Source organism: Vanessa tameamea, chromosome 18, assembly GCF_037043105.1.
Source record: "Vanessa tameamea isolate UH-Manoa-2023 chromosome 18, ilVanTame1 primary haplotype, whole genome shotgun sequence".
NCBI classification, from domain to species: domain Eukaryota; kingdom Metazoa; phylum Arthropoda; class Insecta; order Lepidoptera; family Nymphalidae; genus Vanessa; species Vanessa tameamea.
In genome coordinates, this window is record NC_087326.1 from 2,861,452 (window position 1) to 2,885,462 (window position 24,011).

The following is a 24,011-nucleotide window of genomic DNA, read 5'->3' on the forward strand; positions in this document are numbered from 1 at the left end:
AATAAATCTCACGCTCGAATATCGAATGTTCGAAAAGTCGAATGCCAAATGTGTATCCACCAAAACAGCATTGTAGCAGCGTCATGGATTAAGCTCCAAAACTTTCTCCTCAAGAGGCTGTTACATAAAATATAAATAAGCTTTTATTGGTCCTACCCGGGACTCAATCAACGGTGCTGTATTTTATCTATACTAACATAATAAATGTAAAAGTAACTATGTCTGTCTGTACCTCTGTATGTCTGTCTGTCTGTTGATCATTCAAGGCTAACCCACTGAACCGATGTTGATGAAATTTTATGTGAACCAAGCAAACTCCAAGAAATGCCATAGGCTACTATTTTGTTCATAACACCTGATAACCAACCCCTAAAACGCGAGCGACAATTAGTATTATATATATGTATGTACGTGTGTCTGTAAAGTATTTAAGTCCTATTTAATAAGTACCTATAGCGTTTCTATTTATAACAAAGACCTGTAGAGACTAAAAATGGCTACGGCCTTGCTCGTTCGGTTTATCGGCCACTCACAATGCTATTGCTTTCATGACCTCAGTTTATAAACGAGCTAACCGTTTCTGTGCATCAGATAAAATTAAATAAAGCGTTGCATTTCCTGGATGCATCATTTGTAAACAATCTTACAGGTCTTATAACAAACATCGTGGTTTTTAAGCTGAATGGAACCGAGGATTACCTTGCCTAATTTGTTCTTAACGAGCGACGCGGGTTTCACGAATGTGAATAAAAAATTAACATATATATAATTATATGTACATATATGTTAATGTTAATATACTTTATTGCACAAAATAAAAAAAAATACAGAAATTTGGAGACAAAAAAAAAATATATTTTTAAAAAAAAAAATAAAAAATTCGAATAATGGCTCGGACACGAGACTGAAGATACGATTGAATTTAGTAATTATTAATAATAATAGTAATAAAATAAAAGCCTACAAATGAAATCGTTAACCTTTCTGAACAGTAATGTTTGAATAAAACTTTGTAAAACACCTGATCACATGTATCTTAATAACAGTTTATGTTGTTATATTTTATTAACCGATTTTGTTATATAAATGTACTACTATAACTGGTTTAAACTGGTATTATATCGTATATGTATTGATATGATGTATTGATATATGTATTGATATCGTTAATAAAAACTTACCGATTATTATTGATATTATACTGTATTATATAATGTCATCCGGTACAATTTAAAACCGGTTGCCAGTGTAGGTAGCTTGTGATACCACTTTTTTCATCTATAATACGTTTGAGTCGGTACAATTTAACAAGTTTTGCGAAAATTTGTAAGAAACTAATAATTATGACGAATATAACTTATACTTTTACAATTTAAAGTTGTTGGAATTCAAAAATCCATTTAGGGCTAGGGACTTCGATATTTAAATTATTGAAATAGTTTATTATTTATTGGCAAATTTCTGCGAACTAATTTAGGAGCGAGATTTTTTGTATTTTAGTTCCTGGTCACCCTAATTATGTATATTTTCCAAACCGTATGTGTAACTAGAGGCATTTTCGTTATTCACTGTCCATGGAAAGGATGATTTAATCCGAATCTTATTAAATACGAAACGCTCATTGGTTGCATATTACGTCAATAGCGACTCCGACCAATGACCATTCAGATTAAAATCAAATTATACAATCTGATTGATTAGAATTTCAGAAACTAGCAAATAAATTGACATTACATTAAGAGATACATTTACTCGTGATCTTGACTTCTACGTCACATTTGGCAGCGCGTTGACGAAGTAAGGTGTGGCTTATGCAAACATTGTCTATGTATATGGGCAGACATTGATGACCACTTTCAAATGACATATTTGTCCGTAACCTACTATGACTAATAGAAATGTAATGATATAAACAAAAGTGTATAGGCTAATAATAATAATAATATTCATAATATTTCAAATATTCACTTCGCTGCTGCTTATAAGGGGTGGAATTATGCCATTTCTTCATATATATTGTGAAATAGATAGCTGGACTGGAAAAAGGACCACCTGATGGTAAGTGTTCACCACCGTACATAGACATTGGCATCATACATAATCAGCCTGTAAATTTCCCACTGCTGGGCTAAGGCCTCCTCTCCCGTTGAGGAGAAGGTATGGAGCATATTCCACCACGCTGCTCCAATGCGGGTTGGTGGAATACACATGTGGCAGAATTTCGTTGAAATTAGACACATGCAGGTTTCCTCACGATGTTTTCCTTCACAGCCGAGCACGAGATGAATTATAAACAAATTAAGCACATGTAAATTCAGTGGTGCCTGCCTGGGTTTAAACCCGAAATCATCGGTTAAGATGCACGCGTTCTAACCACTGGGCCATTGGCATCATAAGAAATTTTAATCATTCCTTACGTCTCCTATGCGCCACCAACAGGCACTTATGCTGGCTCACTCATCCTTCAAATCGAAACATAACCGTACAAAGTATTGCTGCTTGGCGCTAGAGTATATGATGAGTGCCACACAAAGCATTACCACCACGTGAATTAAATATAAATTGAATAATCAATTAATCAAGTACGTTACTATTTCGCACAAAACGCGTGAACCTCTACTTAATATATTACAGACACCATAAATAAGCCTTAAATTATTAATACAATCGTTAGTCAAACAAGATACGCTTCGTATTTAAAATGAGAGATAAAAACATAACTTCTGTATTTCGTCGAAATTTTAAATTTCCCATCTCTTAAAGATGCTCATACAAGTAATATTCGGTATATTTTGCCATTAGAAAGAGAGATGTTATAACGTCAGCGGAGTGAAAGAGATGAAATAAGTGATTGAAAGAGATGAAAATAAATTATTACGAGAGTGAAAGGGACGGAAGAACTTGTTGCAAAAGCGGCCGCATTCCAAGCGACAGCCCAGTGACCTAAAGCTCTGTGTAGACCAACAGTTATGACCTGTGAGTCTAAAGATATGAATGACCAATTATATTTATTAAATATGTATATATAATTATTAAAAATATTTACGATATCTTCATTAAATTACTTAAACGAGTCAAGTTGCATTACTTCCTGAATTATCAATTACTGTCTCGTAAATTGGTAATAAATTTGAAATCCTCAATCGTACATATAAATATTCATATCGTTTTAATGTTGTAAATTAAATTCAGATTTCTTCAAATTCATGGAAGCGTTTGCATTGCCAAACTAAATACTTCCTGTCCTTATATAATGACGGGCATTAGGCGCGAATTTTTATTGACGTTCACTGAAAGCGATACGGCTATGGCGATTCTCGTATGGAATTCCAGTACAACTCGTCAGTTTTGTAACACGTCGTTACCTTATCGAGAGCATTTGTAACACTTGAGCAATACAGCTGTTTGAAATATGCGTATATGGTATAAAGACCTAGTACACACTGAATAGTTCTTAGTAATGAAATAAAATCACTATTTAACAGAATTCAGTTGAGTATATATATAAATATATTTTTTTAATTATTCTTGGTAGAGTTTAGATTACGAAAGAGGATATATTAAATATTTTAATTAATTTTAAATTATATCTAATTTAATCTTTATCTAGTCAGATAGTTACTCAATTTTGTGCTCATTTAATGCTATATATTAGTGCTTATAAATAAAGTAAGTTGAAAGTGCGCATAAATGCATATAATTTAATTTAAATCTAATTTACAAACTATTCAGTTTTACAGTAGCTGTTTTACTGTTGTTGCATAATACTAACTTCAATAAGTATAATACTTTATACTTATTCAAGTTGAAATTAACAATTCTCGTGTAAATTAATAATTCAAGTCACAGCCCGTAAATGTTTCACTCCTGGGGGCTGCGGCAGAACCTCCTCTCTTTTTAAAAGGAAGCTATGGAGCTTACTCCACCTCACGGCTAATTCAGGTTGGTGGATACACTTGTGACAGATATACATCTGACAAGTGCCGGTTTCCTCGTTCCAAGCACTAGATCAATTATAAACATATATTAACCACAATGGAAATTTAGTAATGTTTGACCTGTGGTTGAACCTGAATCATCAGTATTTTAATCACTTTTAAAACATATCTTGGCTATATAAAGTTTAATGTGGATAAATTCCATGACACGTCTAACTATGAGACATGTCACCGCCTCGGAAAGTCCCATTCCAAGGATCATCCAAAGTTACGATACCACATAAGGCAAAACGGATATATTTCACATTCTGAAGTCGCGCGACGACACGAAACTGACGGAATGGATGCAGTGTAATCAATTACTAAGACCAGTTTATTTTATATCACTTCGACTTTTCCACGTGCTATTTATCCCTCAAAGAACTATAATTGTAGCATCAAAACATTCATATATTCGAAATGTATTTGCAGCGGAAATAGAAATATTACGTAACTTATCCTGATAGTGTAATTTTTTAATTCCTTACAGGGCGAAGGAAACGATAAACAGGCGTATTAGCGATATAAAGTTCGATCCTGACGCGTTTTCTTTTTTTTAAAAAAAAATTCTATCTAAGAAAATTAAAGAAGTAAATATACTAGTTCCAAATTTATAGGGACTTATATACATATGTATATCGTATATGCTAACTTATGTAAGATGTAAGTTAGATATTATGAATATATTTCATAAACATGATCGTGTCCTTTAATTGTTAAAGTTTCGTTATCTAAGGTCTCTTCCATTGCGTCGGTTTTAAGGTAAAAGTAACGATATTTATACTATAAACATATTTTACAATTTATTCAATACGACTAGAAAAGTGCCTACACATTCCTCAAAGGCCGGCAATGCATCTGCAAGTCCCCCGGTGTTGCAGATGTCCATAGTGGTAGTCGCTTTCCATCAGGTGAGCCTCCTGCTCCTTTGACGCCAGCCAGCCAGCCGATGCCAGCATACAAAAAAAATGGCGATGACTTATTTGACAGAATACGATCCAAGCTCACTGTTTCAAATAAAGTCAAGCAATACTGAGATATGTTCTTTTCATGTGCATTTCATAAATATAAATCGGTTATAATTTAAGTGAACAATTCGTGGATTGGAATATAAGAAAACATGCAACTAATCTTGAACAATACGTGACTTATAAACGATATAGATCTACTATAGGCGCAGACAGTAACGCGTTCATTAACTAATAACGCAGAATTGATATAGTCTTACAAACACACAGACAGTACAAAGCTTAATTGAACTTGCCGTATCTAATATTCAATACATACGTACCTAGTATGCTCATTGTGGGCTCACCGCACTTATCCCTCTTATTATCAGTGGACGAATGCCTAAAAGATTTTTGTAAAAATATATACTAAAAGTATAAGACAGTAATTAGTTACCCTTTAACGGACAGACTACTAATACGAATTTACTGAGATTTGGTATGATGAAGTGTGAGCCCCACAAAGGCTACTTTTCTATAACCTAACCTTTTCTAACACCTCACCTTAAAACGCGAGCGAAACTGCGGGTGACAACTAGTAATTTAAATATATCTCGAATATATGATAGAAAAACAGAGACATCAGACATCCGTTTTACATTTTTTTTTATTTTTAACAGCTTTTATTTATGAAAATAAATAAAAGCTGTTAAAAAAAAATTCTACTGCTTAGTTGGAGAAAAAAAATTATAACTCTTTTTTTAACTCGTCCCTAAATCTGCCGCTCATCAAATTAAACATTACATTTAGGACTATGATTATGTAAAAAACGTAAATTATGCATCATAAATTAAATTTTCTGTGGTGATATTAATGGTTTTATTAGGAAGGCAAATTGCCTTAGTAAGATAGACTGCATAAATATATGTATATTTATGGACGCAATCAACATTTTCATTTTCAAATGCTCAGTTTAGTTTAAACTGGTATGCAGGTAAATTCTACGGAACGGTTCAGTATGTGACTTATGGGTATATAAAAGGTCGTTGGCCCCATTCCGAGGTGTAAATTTACTGATACTATTATCAAAGAAATTTCGCCTATATCATACATGTGATAGAGCATACATTTGCGTACGCCCTAATAATAATTTATTCATCAACTAAGTAGTAAGTAATTTTACTATTTTGCTCGTGTGATGAATGATTTTATGATCAGAATAATGTATTTTAAGCGAGTGCTTAGAATGAATTCTTTGATGTACCGATACACTTCTCGTTCGTAATATATCGCAATATTTATTAACACTTTTTCTAACAAAAAAATTAAAAAACGATTGTAATTTTTTTTTGAATACCGTCACAATATAAACTTAGAAGTATTCAATATCAATGAAATTGTAAATAAAATAATATTCTGAACCAAAAAACAACATATACGAACATACATAAAAAAATATATACATACATATATATAGAGACGAAACGAAAACATCACCCTATAAGAAGTTAAAAAAATATAAAGTTAAACTTTTAGTATAAATTTCGATTACATACCTTTATGTAATAATATTTCAAATTAAGATTTCAATTATTGTATTTGGTCCACAATTAAATGATGTAACGATAATTTAAGATAAAAATTAACAGTAAAGCAATAAGTAAAAAACATAAATTCACTCATCATATTTCTTTTTATTTTTTGCACAAATAAAAATAAATAAATAAAGTATAAATAACGCAAAAAACACGTATGTAAACTCAATTGCCATGCATAACGGCAGATCTACGTCGACGCTCGCACGCAAGTGTTTGCTAATAGCTTACTTAAATGTGTAACGTGACTTACTGTACTAGAAATATTTATTAAATAATTTAAAATTAATAACTTTCCTTCAAACTTTTGACGATGTATCACAAATGACGCAAAACACACGATTAATTCGTCATGTATGAAATTAATTAATACGAAAACTTGGTGGTTCTTAACTGGGTTTGAATTCGCGATCTTCGTTTATGAGTCGCTCGTTCTAGCAACTGTGCTATATATAGGCTAATTTTTAACCGACTTCTTCTTTTTCTTCGGGATACTTCCCGATATGTCCCATTCAAATTTGAGAAAAGAATACTTGATGATTTTTTTTATGGATTTGAATTTAATTTATTGTTAATGTTCTCGTTTTGATGTCATTTGCCATTTACACCATCATTTCTTTTATTTGAGTTTTTATATGCATGAGTTATGTTATCTATATTTATACTAATATTAGTAATGCGGACGAAAATCTGTCTGCCTGAATTGAATCGAAATTTATGAAATTTGGTATAAAGCAAGCTTGATCTCAAAGGTAGAACACAGACAGACATACTTTTTATGACAAACACCTGATGATAAATTCCAAAAACGCGAGCCTCAGCTATAAATATGTTATAAAACAATCCTAATATAATTTTGATTGTGCGTTATTTTTGTCAGTTAGTACAAACGATTTTATAAGTAGCTTAAGATAAGTGAGAATACGTTGTTACTTCAAAGTTATTGAGTCCATTTTTGGTTTTTAGTGTCACCAACCCGTGCTACAAACGGAGGCAGCGTGCACGCGTCGCCTGCGCGGGAATTGTCGCGCGATACACCCGACTACCAATATGGACGCTTCGACGCCAGCGCGTTGCACATTGCACATGCGCTTAAACAGACAGAACTACAAAAGGCATACCATAGGCCGAGAGAAAAGCCTATTGACTGCTATTTGGTAAGTAATATTATTGTAAATGATTTTGATATACTCGTATATCAACTATTTTTATTCTATATAATAGATTAATAGAAATGTGGCAAGAAACTTACGTAAAATAAAATTGTAGAGAAAATGCAAGCATCCGGCACTTTTATTTACATATTCATAATAGATTTAGTAAAGGAATCCTGCATTTACTTGCTTTCCAAAGCAGCCTATGACACCCAACTTCCTAATAGTGGACTGCATCTTAGGATTCAATGACAACTAAATCCATAACTTTTATTCATAAAATCGGGATTTTAACCCGGGACCTTATGAGGTTTAAACAAAAATTAAAGTCATCAAAAAATAAAAGTTAAGAAACTGAGAGGACAATCAGTGTATTTAAAAACTGTCACCTAGTTTAGAGGACGAGGAGTGTTAGGAAACTTAACATTGCATATCATCTATTTGAAGTCGAGCTCCAGAAGGTTTTCTTAAAAATATTTTTTGGGGATAATGGAGATCGCCTAATACTTCTTGCTCCCAAGCGCTTATTGTGCTTAAGACGTGGCTCTTGACCTTTCAGCGAGTAATATGATAAATGACATGTTGATTGACGACACCTAGTAAACGTTAAAGTCATTTACGAATATGGTTTCATTATTTATGCATAAAACATATTCTTATCGTTTACTAAATTGCAGTAGTTCATTGAAAATATAATGCGATACTCTTTTATTTGTATTATTTTTTATAAATTCATTTTAATAGAATATAACATAGCTATCTACAAAAATCTATTCTACTTTATATCTCTTAGATATGATACACATACATACATTAGCAGCCGGTAAATTTCCCACTGCTGGGATAAGGCCTGCTCTCCCTTTGTGGAGAAGTTTTGGAGAATGATGGTGGCAGAATTTCGTTGAAATTAGACACATGCAGGCTTCCTCACGATGTTTTCCTTCACCGCCGAGCGCGAGATGAATTATAAACACAAATTGAGCACATGAATATTTAATGGTGCTTGCCTGGGTTTCAAACCCCGATATCATCGGTTAATATGCACGCGTTCTAACCACTGGGCCATCTCGGCTCCTTAGATATGATGAATGTTATAAATTCTAAGATACTCAATTTTTTTTATAAATAGCTACTTTTAGAATTGCATTCTCAATAGCATCAACTTTCCAAGTACAATCGCGATGTATTCGATATAATTATTTAAATAGAGTTGTTTAAAAATATAATAACAGCATATCTAGATTCAATATCGAGTGATCTTCGCATTCTTGCCTCTTAGAGTAGAAACGATCGCGTGCGCACGTGGAATGTGCAACATGCTTGGCTTAATTGACAACAGCAGGCGTGTTCTTAGATAACATTTAGTCTAAGCACGAATCGCTTGATTTTTATGATATTATATTTTTTAACCATTCAGTAAGAGTTCTCCGGTCTTTAGAAGTTTGTTTTCTTCGCCTAATATTTATGTTTTTGTTACTTTTACACTTTATCTAATTAGTTCGTCTGTCTCAAGCCCGTTATGTTATGTAATTACGATTTACGACCTTCTATTGGAATATTTTTTTACACAAAAATTGGAATACGTGTGGTATGATTTTGACATGAAAAGAGTCATTACCAAATTATCTTTTAAAAAAAACACACACTAGTGTATGTAAATGTTTGTAACTGACATATAAACATTTGTGACGTTAATAACGCATACCATGACCTCGTGTTGTATATTATAAAAAATATATTATAATTATTACATTTCGAAAGTCGGAAATCTTTATTATACAATACGACTATACTGAATTATACTATGCGACTTAATGCTTAAAGCATTCTCTGATTAAATTTACTTTTAAAAATTATGATATTTTGTATACATATTATTCCGTGGATATATCTATAAATCGCTGTCGCTTATGACTTGTAAACCAATAAAATACTCAACGATCGTCCGTCATTAAGTGTAACGAGAAATCGACAAGGCTTCTGATTGCAGGACGATCCGAAAGCAGATAATATTGCATTCTTTTTACTTTTCATTTTAATCGTTGTTTTCAGCTTTTTTCATCTGTTAGCGTATTGCGTGTGTTGGTAATTATTTATCGCGTTTCTGTGTGTGAACCGAGCTCTTCTTGAAGTTTTTATAAATAACAGCCAAGCGCCACTTAAACTTTATTTAAACGCACATATACATTATGTTATATACATTCAAACGCATTATTAAAATATATTTTACTATTAATATTAATACATATGAATACAGGGTTATTGGTAATTCGACGTAATCCCGTTAGGAGGTGATAGGGGTGATTATTTGCGATAATTAACATAACATATGCATGATGCAAAAGTTAACGATTTTTGAGTTATAACGTATTTTAAATTTTTTCAAAATAAGTCAAAAATGCAACTTCAAAAATTTATTTAAAAAAAAGTATCTATTAAAATCTATTTTTTTCTTCTGATTTATAAAAACGAATAAACACTGGGTTATTTGTCAATATTAAAACAATAATTATCGGTCCAAATTTAAAAATGCGAGACGGAAAAAGATATTTAATTTTTTTTCCACAAAAATGCCTTAAAAACAAAAAAAATCCTTATGAAACTTGTCCTGCAGATTATTTTAAAAACATAACCGTTTTATCAGCTCCCCAAAAATGTATAACTACTAGGAACTTAGTTCAAAACAACTGAAATAAAATGACCACAAAGGACGCTGGTGGAAATTCGTATTCGAACAAAACTTAAATTTGCTCTTTGAATGTCTCGCAAATAAGTTTAATACATACCTAACCGATGCAAGATTATTCGCGTCGGTTTCCTCTTCACCGGCTACCCGATGTATGATTTTATAATAAGCGAATCCGGGAAAATGGTAGAGTTCAGAGACGACAAATTAATGTCGAAAGACTCCCAGTCCATGTTGTTAATTATTGAGAGGATAAGAATTTATCAAAATAGTAGTGATCACACATCACACGTCATTAATCAAGAAAACAAATCGATTTTAAAAATCGATTTATTGTTTACTTATATTGAAATGTTTTATTTAATTGATTTTAAATTGGAGTATCTTAAAAAAAATATCTAACTTTTATGAATCACAACAGTTTCGTCTTACCAAATAAAGTTAAACATACGTCTCCGTAAATATGTTTGTTCTGACGGGGGGGAAGCATTGTCTTTTTTGGTGAAAAACTAATCGAGTCGGCAATGGACTGTGGCCACATTCCATTTACGGTGTGTCGCGAAGGACCAGATTGTCACGTGACCATTTCTCGTAGGCAGTTTATTGTGTCACGTTAATATCACTGTATTACGTGGGTAGGCTCGTAATAACTATATTTAAATAAGTGTATCTGACTGTATCAAGTTCATTTTGATAAGTGTATTAATATACTTTGTATTTAAGTAGCATGAGTTTCCGGGAAAGTGTCATAAGTGATAGAGAAATTTGGTCGCATCTCATAGGGGAACACCCCTTTTCCACCTTGCTTCTGCTCACCCTTGCCTTCCTACTACCAGATGCTAAATTATTTATTTAGCTTAGTTATATTTCTGTATTTATTTTAACTTTTGACGTGTATTTTGCATGTAATATATTATCAGTATATTAGTATATGGATTTTAACGTCACCAGCTCCAAAATTGTTTGCAAAATTTCACCGCAATCGATATCATATAACGGATTTGAACCAAACATACACAGTTTAAGTTAAATAAAAGCTTGTTAAAATAGACAATTGAATGTGTGGTAATGGGTAGTTACAGATATGTCCAGTGATCTTCTTCATTTCTTGAATTTTCATAGAATATTTCGAATTTGATGATTTGAATTTGAACATTTCGAAGTATTTCTTTCTTCTTTTTCTTTCTCTTTCTATCTTGAATAGCATTAGTACCAATAAAATATAATTTAATTGCAAACATGTCCGAATAAAGCCCGAAAAATAAATTTAAAACATACATCATTTATCAATACGTAGAACGAATCAAAATTATAGTTCGTCCGTTTTGGAGTTGACAGCTCCGATGCGTTTAATAATGCATGACCACGACTGCAGATTTGTAACGAGGTTGAATCCTTGAATCCTTTTAGTGAAAACCGGACGTGTACTGATATATTGTTACCAGGGCCGGACTGAATATGACAAATTAACTATTTGTGTCAGAACCTCCCTGTAACTAAAAATATGTATGTATATTATTGTAACCTAAATTAATAAATTATATTTTTATTTATAGTAATGTCAAATTAAAATATTTTATAAAACTTTTATAAGAGAAGGAAAAAGACTTTTATTAAGACTGCTCTACTACTACTAATACATGGGTGCGTGATTCTTGTACGAGACACAGATCATCACACATCAGCAACATGATAATTCAAACTACTTTTGTTGGTCTAAAGTAAATTGCACCAAGATTTCTTATGTGAAATATTTAATCCCACTTTTTTCAGTGAACATGAGTTTACCTTTAGTGAAATTGTAAATGTGCCACTGTTTCAAAAAGTCAAAGGTATCCTCTCCTTTTGAGTGAACGATTAACAGATAATTCCACTTAGCTGCTCCGAAACGTATACTCATGTGGTTGATTTCCATCCGACACCAAGTTTTATTTCACCGCCGTGTTCGAAACGAATAACAGATGTATTATAACACAAATTAAGTATATGTTAACTTTTGGGCTTGAGTTTGAAGACACACTCATCATAAGATTCTCGTGTTCTAGACACTGAACCGAAATGGTTCAGTGTCCATCTCCTTTAAGTACTCAACTCCAAATACATGCTACTAAAGGTACTATAAATATTTCCTATTTTCTTTTAATTAAACGGAAAGTATTATTAAACAATCGATTTAATGTTCATATATAATTACACAGTCTTGTATTGCTTTGTTTAAAAAATCGAGTCTCATTCTGAAAACGTATGAGGAAAGTAACCAGATATGTTAGTATGGACAGGAAAAGCGCAACGCTTGCACATGCTAGGTGCATAACTACACCGGATCTTGATTTTGAAAGTCTTAATCTTAAACGAGGGTTTCACTTTTAACCATGTCAAACTAATTCAGATACAAAATATTATTTACTAGAGTAATTAAATGTTTTTGATTTTCGGTAAAATATTTAAGGAATAGAATGAGGAATACAGAGCGTTCAATATTTTTCGTTTTAATTCTCAACCAATATCTTCTATACTTTACGTTGTTTTATTTTGACGGTAAATAAAAATAAAAAAAAAAATCGCCATAAAATCACCTACACTAAATAGATACTAAAAAAGTGCAATAATATTAAGCTATACCTACTTTCCACAGTGAAATAGAATATACTTAGTAATAAATGATTTTGCATGTTTTCAGATCACGTTTATTGTGTTCAGTTTCTCAAAAACGTGAGAAACGTATTAATAACACTCTATTTTTAATGATGATGAAATACGCAGTCGCAAGTAAGAGCTTGTATTGATAATATTGTTTTATATTTAGAAACCGTTTGATTTAAACAGAATAGGATAGAGCCGCCGTCTCTCTAGTGGATTCGTAAGATCTAGTTATCGCAGTTTTTGTTAAGAGCGTCCTTCAATTGATCATGTAAACGTGTCGTATCTCAGCCGTGTCTAAGGTACGTAAGGAACTAACCACGGAAACGCGTTTACATTTGTGTTTCGATTTCAAGGGCGAAGGAACAATAGTCATAACATCTGGTCGCCTTGACAATATAAAGAATAGACCACACTTTATTTAATAAGAGCACCTAGAGTTGAGTAAATCAAGGTTATCATATAAGGGAGAGAAACAGATAATGTCTTCTGTCCTTTTCCATTAATTTTAATCTCTAGTCACTCGTGCAGTACAAGAATACCGCATCAAAAATATAGGATTTATTAATATTGTAAATTGAATTATAATTTTACATACGATCTTTCACACTAACAGCAACGAAATGTTCCAAACACCGTTCATTCGTATTTTTTCTTTATTATTGTCTGGAAAATAATTTGAACTCAGTTAGTTTATAATAAATGACACAAGATTGTAAATTATCGAAGCATTGTCACCAAAGCATTCAATTTAGAATATCACGAATCAATTTCAGATAAATTATACATAAACTAACCGTCCATAAAATATTATGAATTGTTCAAATAGTATACTCGTAAACGGTACTAAACGTGCTTACTATTTTATTATTTAAATACTGTATTTTCACAATTTGTCGCAATTAATGTTATTCTTTGAGGATAAATTATTATAAAATATCATTAACAGTAAATCACGTCGGAACGTAATAACATAAAAGTCCTAAGTACTTATAACTTGACCTATTACATACGACGCTTTCACTTTTTAGATGTATTTTATAAGTATAAAATAATTTATCGTCATGCTGTTTAATGGATGTAGATTGTAAGAATAAATTAAAGATTGCTATCGACGAAATTAATGCATAAATGTCACCCATGATATAATCCGTTGTAAGTATATCAGGTTATGAATGGAGTGGGTACAAACGACCTTGCGCCCACGAATCTCGATACAGTACGCTTTGTAACTGCCCGTAAACGAATACAGAAATTAGAACTGTTATATGTTTTGTTATATGTTTTTTTATGGCACCATGTGTAGTATGATCTCATTCTATAATGTTATTATTATACTACGGAAGTGAATGCAAGCGGTTATATTCATTAATAAAATGTTAGTCAAAAATCAACATTTATTTTGGAGCGACCTAGTTCCTCTCCGTCGAAACCGTGAGAAACGACTAGTTTTACTTAGGTACTTAAATTATTTTGATATTGTCATTAAACCCCTCAAATGTAAGGTCCATTTATAATATAGTTAATAATATGTTTTTGTCCAAATTATGGTCACCAGTCAAAATAAAACGTAGACAAATTCGAAAGTGTGTGCAGAATCATAGGAGCAGAAGGATTGACGTGTTCTAGAGGCAATATTGCAATTGGGGATAGGAAGTTTCCTAACGCCAAATCTCAACTTATACACAACCAACCCGGGATTTGACCCCAGGATCTTCGGATGTGTAGCCGAAAAAAAATATATACTGAAACAACGAGGAACTTAAATAATTGAAATTATATTACCACAAAAAACTTATATTTAAATCAAAGATATATTTATTTTGTATCTTGCCTTGTTAAGTATTATCACAATAGTCGATTTTGTAACACTAACAGGCTGCGGTTCCTTGCGACAGTCTAACGACGCAGTTACGGCGTAACGCGGAAGGCTCAGGAACTGAATTTCAAAACTCTCTGCTCTGATTAATATTTTCTGCTTAATGTACAAAACTACTTGAAATCGTTGTAATTTACTTTTACATTATAGCACGGCTCTGTGCGGACCTCACTTATTATTTATTTTACTAAACAACGCTATTCAGCGAGCGAGCTGGAGTAATTACAGGCACACCTTAGATTCCAGGTGAAAACGCATTGATCTTGTAATAGTATTGAGTGATCTACACTTCTCGTAATAGCAGTGTCTATAGATGACAGTGATCGCCAGCCACCAGGTTATCCTTCCATTGTTCTTCCTTTCTATATAAATAAATAAATAAATAAATAAATAAATAAATAAATAAATAAATAAATAAATAAATAAATAAATAAATAAATAAATAAATAAATAAATAAATAAATAAATAAATAAATAAATAAATAAATAAATAAATAAATAAATAAATAAATAAATAAATAAATAAATAAATAAATAAATAAATAAATAATAATAGTATAATAGTAGTAATAATAGTCTAGATTTAAAATGATCACAGTATTATCCAATTTTCTACAACAATTTTATTTTAGGGTATATATTACATGAAGTTATTAATTTTACGAAAACATCTGTTTTATATCTTTGAGAGGGTGACAACATTATTAAATAATTATAAAATACAGACAATATTTAACATAATGTATTCCCAGCAATTGTATAGACAATTGTTGGTTCGAGATCACCTGTGACATATAACATACACAAAATTTGATTCATCAAATTTTAAAATAAAAGGTTTTGAGTTATCAAAATGAAGTCTCCGGTTTTAATAAGAATTACAATTATAACAGGCCTCGTTCCCAACCAGCACTTATTTTAATCAAAGCAAATAACCTTTTCACCTCAAACTTAACCCACTAACATGACAAAAGGTCTGATTCTCACGCGCGAAATTACCGTAAGTTTTACAAACAAAATATTTCAGAAGTGAGTTTAAAAATTGTGAGCGAATGAACAGGTTTGCGGATGAAAAATCATATTTACATAATTATTGCTTCTGTATGACCGAATGATGTCATTCTTAACATTCTTTAAGTATGTCTAGGACCAACTTCTAGATAAATAATTCATTCAATGGAAGGTTTTATTTTGTAATAGTTGCTTCGGGTGGATACACTTGCACTATACATTACTGTTCCGCTTTCGTGAGTCGTGGTTGTTTTATAGTCATTTTTAATATATTTTTCGAACAAAGCTTTATAAATTAGTACAGATAGGAATATTTAAATTCACAATATCCAATACATTTTTAATAAATACTGTAATCAAGATCTGTACATTTATTGATTAATATGATTACCAAGTCTGAGCAGAAGGTCCAAAGAACTTTTATATTTATATCAAATATATCATTATTTATTGCAAAAAGCAGACGAGCTTCATGAATTGTTCCTTTAACTCACTCACCATTTAAGCCATAAATACAATAGTGTTGCTATTCCTATTTGGTAAATAACTGTTTGTATAGATCCACAGGCACTGCAAGCAGAGCTCACAATAAAAAAATATTATTTACTCTGTTTAATAAAACATTCTCTAAAAACATTTTACAAATTACTAGTAGACACCGTAGCTTCGCTCTTTTTCTTCTTCTTAAATGAACCATTTAAGAGTTCACTTTTTATGTCTACCACCTGACTGTCAGGTGGTAGACATAAAAAGTGGCCTATGTCTATCCTTGGAGTTCAAGCTCGCTTCATACCAAATATCAGCGAATTGAGTGGTTTGACCGTGAAAGAACTACAGTCAGACAGAATTACTTTCGCATTTATAATATTTAGATAGAAAAATAGTTTTAAAAACTTAATTAATTGATTTTGCAGTCGTTAAGAAATGAATGCTTTTCCTATTTCAACCGTTTTGTTTTAAAACTATCCTGTAATATTCTTTTGATTAATCATACTTCCCCCTGCACTATCATTAACACGTTGAATACTTAATGAATTCATACATGTGAATGCCGCTGAATCCGGCCGTGGGAATAGCGGTCTATTTACAGTTTACACTGTGCACAAAGGCGAGCATAAATCATGAGGTTGCGCTGGCGAAGCAAAAACTCGCTGAACATCTAACATTCTGTAATTGCGACAAACATTAATAACCTCTGTTGTAATTATCATTGGACATCCTTAAAGTTTTTCCCGCGTATTGGAATTTATGGTATTTCAGACAAATTGTCTATGAATAATTATTTATAAACTGACAGTTGTCAGTTTCACGAGTTGTCAGTGCCCCCCTTTGATTATATCTTTATCAGAAATAAAGCAAATTTGCTCTAAAAAAAATATCTAACCCGTTATGAATAGATTATTTATATATGCAGGTAGTGTCGCACTACAAAATAACTAAAACAAACGAGCGAACTTTATTATCTTTGTGTGCGTGACAGCTAAGCTTGACACTCGCCAAACGCTTAACTACTTTACTAGTGTGCGTGTACTTGCCCAATGTTTTTGTTACTAATTTTTTCGACGCGTTCTCAGTTTTGACAATATCAATATCCTTTAGACATATAACCAATCAAAGAATAGAATAAATATTATATATAATTAAATTCACATATTATTAAACAAAAATTTATTAATTGTCAGTGTCTAGTTTTATTAGTTTCCACATGTGCCATCTGATCTTCATAGGTCAAAAAACATTGTATAATATTTTACTGTTAATACAATTTTTCGCTCGTAAAGACTTTCTTCAAATATTTCAAGTACTTAAAGACATAATAAAAACCGTGTGTTGTCACGCACATAAACAACACAATTGTTTTCTAAAAGTGACCCAAATGCTTAATTTAAAAATCCATTTGATGTCTTCACTGACATTCCGACCAATTTTTATTTTTTTTTTGCTTGTTGTCCTTTCATTTGTCTATGACATCAGATGTTAATATTAAAAAAAACATATTTAAATCTTGTATTTTTTTAAACACGTCTTCTCACAATATTACCCTATACAGCTATTCAATGCGTTCGGTTACACAATCGTGCCAATCACCCGGTCTTAATTAACAACTTTCCACAGTCAATGAATGGCATCGGCTAAATGTCTACATTGCGTTGGAGTAAAAAATATATAAAAACTTTTTAGTGCGATGTACGATGGTTTTTAATATTCATACTTCTTGACGGTTAAATAAATTGTACTTAGTAGCTTTCTTATCGCTTTTTGTATTAAAACATATCTTACTTTAACTTACAAGAAAGAACAAAAAGTTTGTATCACATATTGGGTAAATTGATTTGAAATAAGAATATAGGTACGTTAATATTTTTTATATTTTTCTGGCATGTGTCTTCCCCAGTTGAGTGCAAAATATATTGCTAATTGAGACCAAACACGCTACAAGGAAATGATGCATTAGGCAATCAAAATATAGGATAGATATAAATGTCAACTAATTATCTTATACTGTCACTTAAAATGGTTGCTTGTTATTATAAAATAATTAAAACTCTTTCTTTCCTACGATTATATTTCATAACAAATGTAGAGTTTAAAATAAATAGCTTGGTGTTTTTTATTTATTAAAAAAGTAGGATAAAAAATAAATCATGTCAATTGGATTCCCACACATAATTTCGACACATCTTAGGCTGTGTGAATCGAGGCCTTTGCCTGATATGTCTTAACGAACCGCTTATAAATTATTAGTTACCTGCTTGGTATACCAAAAAGTTAATATCGGGTTATTATTTTAGAATGACACAATTGTTTTTTACAGAAATACTTTTCAAGGGAGTGTCAATGCAATTATTGGATTTATAGTCTATGATATATAAACTGAAATATTATTGTTACCAATATTTTAAAATGTCAATATAATGTCAAAAATATTTCAAAAATACACATTTAAATAAAATAAAAAAGTAAATATATATTCTGTTTTAAGTTAAAACATTATCAAAACTCGTGTTTTACTGTTTATTCTCAGGCCTGAGGGTATTTCTTTAATCAATAAACGAGTATAATGTTTCTATATTGAATAAAGATTTCTAAACAGTACCATGATAGTTCCAATTTGGAGAAGACTTATATATGGAAATTTAAAGGCGCACTAATAAATGTGCCCATTTTTAAGGGCAGCCTCGATCTTTAAATTCACCCAATCGGCCGATCTATAACATCATTCTTTTTTTAAATTCATTACGACATACGACCATACACGTATTAGGCAAATTTGTTTTTGTACTACTTCTTTACGTAGGCAGTTTTCGATAGCAAACGTCATTTCACAAGATATTTATGTTATATAATACAAACGTATGCAAAGTCGTTGTGAGAAACCAAACGAACAAAAAAATTACATGGTAAAACATTATTTTAATTCTAATTAAAATTAAGTAATACAAATATCCAGTTAATCTGGTATTTATTATCTATGTTGATAAAATAAAATAAACTGATAATTAATCAGTAAAAGATCTTTCACACACATGCGTAATTCCACGTTATTTGTATGTGTGAGCTGAGGCAATGTTATGTTAATAAACACTTGTGGGAACTGCGTAGGGTGTGATCAGTTTAAAGCAATTTATAATTAAATATAGCATAAACTTTAGTAAATGAAACAGTCATGATGCTGCTAAGTGTGGTGTTATTGGTTAAACGTTTATCACCCAGCCTTAATAATTAGATACCTGCCTTGTACAGAAATATGCTATCGTAGATATAAGAGTTTCGAAATTTAAAAATTATACTAAAACAACAGCCGATTAAAGAATATTATTTTTTACAGATTATAAAAAAGATGGCATCGAAATAGTTAAAACGTTAAATTGAAATTGTACAGACTTCTATAAATGTTCAAAAGTGTACTAATTGGTTCACTAAGTTTTTTGAATATAATGAATTTTATATTTAATTATAGTCTGTACTCGTGGAAAACTTTTACTCTTTGTGATACAAAAGAAGGTGAGAATATTGACATTTTTAGAGCGTCTCAGTGACCTCAAGTAGCACATTTGGGAAAAGTGTGATGTGTTGATGATGTCGATGATAATGAAAAAAAGTGACCCCCATAGCGAACATAATATATCGCAGAATGATATCCTGTATGATGAGTATAAGTTCCACGCGCCAGAGATCGTACCGATCGAATTTCCGACTAAATCGAGTATATTTTAATTGATTTAGTTCTCCATGCAATACGAGATGATACCACTGTCTTTATTTACTGGAGAACAAAATATAAAAAAATATCCAATCAGCCGGAATTGGAAAATCGAGCGACTCAATGTACTTCTTAGAATTTAAACGACAGAAAGATTTTATTTTGAGGCGTTGCATCTAGAAATGTACACACTGATGAATTTTACTTCAAAACAACATATTAACGCGTTTGAGTAATGGTTAGCCTTTTACAGCTTACAAGATAATAGAGTTCTTAAAAGAATTACCCACTAACGCCATCTACACTGCAATGACACTACATACTAAACAGGAATGTTAAAAAGAAATAATAGGAATCACGAGGCAAGACATCTTGTTAATGTCCATTTGAATTACAAAATACTACACACGCAGAATTAAACACATATGCGGAATGTTAGGGGCCGTATTCATCGCACACGAGTACATAGGATCAGGTTTGTTTAGAGAGGTCTCGTAGTATGTTTAGGATTTTAAGAAGAATTCTTATTTTTTTTTTTTTTTTATAACTGGATGGCTGGCATAGACCATGTAATGGTCACCTTTGTCCTCAGACTTTGGAATTGAAATGAAAAAATAGAAACCATTCCTTACGCTGATAATGTTAACCAGTAAATGATAGAAGTTTTAATTTTTACTAGAATAGGATTTGTCAAAATCAAAATTAAAATATACTTTATTCAAGTAGGCTTTTACAAGCACGTTTTGTGTGTTATTGTATTAGATAATTATCATTTAAATAATTATTTCAGAATTTTTAACATTAAATATTAATTAAAATCTAAATTAAAAATAACTCCACAAATCATAACTGTAAGATGGTCAGAATGCTGGCAACATTTACCAGTGGACTCGCAATTCCTATAATTGTGCGAAAACCCAACCTGTCACCAGTTGAGGCAATGTCTAATATAAAAATTATATCCCTTAATGTTTGTGTTGTTCTAGGTTACGGATTAACAAGGAAATTACTACTACTATACTTGACTTTAAAATTTAATTGAGTTTGTTATCTCAACCATACCGATCAATCTCATTCGTGTCTTCTCCATCCTACGTGACATTGGCGAAATAATCTGTGCCCTGTGGCACAACTAAAAGCCATTAAACTAAGAATTGAATTGAAAAATTATATCAACGTGACTTTGGCGAAATAATCTGTGCACTGTCGGCACAACTAAAAGCCATTAAAATAAGAATTAAAAATTATATAAGCAAATATAAAAGTACCTTTATAAACCATGCTATTTGAATACTCCGCAATAATACTTGCATGTAAGTATAGTTATTAATTGCCGCGGAGTCGACTTCCTGCTCCGAGGGATTATGCTTTCAAATGTGCTTATTATAACTTCAAATCACACGTAGATATGAATATTCCGCTTATTCATTATCTTGATTTTATATGTTAACGTGTTAAATCATTTACATAAGCAGACATATTAACAACTTACCTACATTATTAGTTACATGAAGATTTCGAGAAAGCTATTTCTAATTACGATTTTTTAAATGCTTTTAAATTAAAAAAACATTAATAACATTCAATAAGAATTGAGTTTACTTAATAAATGAGTATTTTCCTCGATAATTTTATTAGGTTTTCTCCAACGACAACAATGACCGCAGTCCAGCAAATATTACTCGTAGTGAACAACAGGGCTGACAGTAAATCCAACTAATTTTTACTGAAATTATACCGAATTAAATCATATTTTACAAACTAACAAAACTAAACCGAGCCTTATGGACATTATTTTATTTTTGAATCCGTTAATTTTAAACAAAAAAATTAACAAGACAGACAATTATACAAACTGGTTACATAAGTTGACTAAATTATACACTTATTGTATACAATTATATAATCTGGCAGCCCTGGTGCGCAAGCACACACAACAGGAACGGAAAGTTTAGGCGCAGGACTAACAGCTTAACGTCCCTTCCAAGTCACGGAAATGTAAACACAAATAAATCACAATCTTCTAGCTTAATATTTTTGTGGGTCAACCCTTGATTCGAACCCGAGACCTCGGGATTTCTGGTCTTATAAGCTTGGCTAGCTTATAAGACCAGAAATCAAATTAAACTAACAAGACTACATAACATTTACTTTTCAATAACTTACTAAAAACAAGTGTCACTTGTTAAAATTGTTACTGATATTTGTTACTTGTAAAAAACAAGTGAATGTCGCATTTTTATATTAATTATAACGGGGGAATTACTGTTAAGTAAATAAAACTCCGACCTAACCTAATCTGAAGACTGTCTGAATGTTATACGTTATAATGTAAATTGAACACTTCGTTCACAATTTTACGGCGCATGTGTGTATATTTATTCTAAATTATTTTTTTATAACATGCATAGGTAGCGGACGCGCATTACTGATGGTAAGTTACATTCCCTACATCGCCAATTCGCCACAAACCATGAGAGCTAAGATATTATGTCCCTAGTGCCTGTATTTACACGGACTCACAGACCCTTCAAATCGGAGCAGAACAGTAGTAGGTATTACTGCTTGGCGGTGAAAATGCAATGGGTGGATGCTACCCAGGCGGGTTTGCACAGAAGCCTACCACGAAAAACCATTTTGTGGCAATGTTCATAAAATTCGTCATATTTTGTATTCTGATGTAATCGAAATAATTTAGGGCAAAACCCTTATAAATATCTAGATTTACATAGAATGTAAACGCAATTATTGTACGTTAGCGGTATAGTTATGTTAGTTTGTATAAGTTAGTTAGTATAGTCTATAGCAGTTATTCCCAAAGTGGTCCAGGTGGACCCCCAGGGGCCACGGGAGACTTGCTGGGGGTCTACGTAGGCGTGATTAAAAAATGGGGGTTCATAAGATGTTAATGGGGGTCCACGAAAATTTATCAGCTTTAGATAGTAAAGAGCAAAAATGTAAGCATAGTTTTTATAAGCGCCTACCTACATTGTTTTAAGTACCTAACTAAGCAGATAATATTTTAATAAGGCAAGCGACTGTTACTTGTCCAAACTTGCGTATTCGATATTACGTACAATTTCGTTTACAGACTTGCAAAGCGCTATCCGCCCGACAATGCTTAATGCTTGTTCAGATATGAACTTGATCACCACTGTAAATACTTGATGCCAAAGGTACCTTACTTTTTTTTTGTCATCAGTTTGAGAGAATCACTAAGAAATTCATAGATTTGAATTGCTGAAATACTCGTAGGGTTACTAAGGATAGAATTAAAAGCACCAATATTAAACAAATTTAAGTTTAGTTCATATTTTAGTGTTTCTCTCAAACTGTGGTTTCGGACACATGCCCATACGTGGTCCACGAGAAAAATAAGTTTGGGAACTACTGGTCTATAGAGTACTATAGACTATACAAAGGAAACCTACACTAAACAGCGCCTCTTCGACTCCATCTACATCCCAAATACTCACGTCCCACGCTCTGTTACTTTTAGGCGATTATCAAATTTACAACTTCGAATTTAATTAACGTTGTATGTTTCACTTAATAAATATTATACAATGATACATAGATGTTAATAACACTACTCGCAAGTCATAATACGTAATGATAATTTTTCGAGAAGAAATATGTCTTCTTTAAAACTTAACGTAATTTAATCTCAGTGACTTCTATATATTTGGATGAAAATATAGTCTATGAAATTTTTTCTTATTTATCGGAATTAATCACAGATCTTCATTCAATACGAACTTTATTTAATCTAAAGAATTTGAAATGAATGATAATGAGTACTTATATATAAAATAAATACATTTATACCTATTTAATATTGGAAAGACTTCTTTTATCCCTTTTTAAAAGACTAGTCACACCATTTCCTCTTTATATCAAATAGTATTGTATTAAGGA

The 24,011-nt window shown here is 31.6% G+C and overlaps 2 protein-coding genes across 4 annotated transcripts in view; both read left to right on the forward strand.

The window, feature by feature from the left end:
• Positions 1-24,011, forward strand: part of LOC113400186 (putative leucine-rich repeat-containing protein DDB_G0290503) — a 364,402-nt gene that overhangs the window by 239,581 nt on the left and 100,810 nt on the right. The gene's annotated exons all lie outside the window — the stretch shown is intronic.
• LOC113400150 (hillarin) overlaps positions 1-24,011 on the forward strand; it is a 53,222-nt gene that overhangs the window by 13,808 nt on the left and 15,403 nt on the right. For all 3 annotated transcript variants that reach the window (XM_026639611.2, XM_026639612.2, XM_026639614.2), the window contains exon 4: positions 7,486-7,676. In XM_026639611.2, the coding sequence (XP_026495396.1) occupies positions 7,486-7,676 (191 nt within the window). The remainder of the gene's footprint in view (positions 1-7,485; positions 7,677-24,011) is intronic.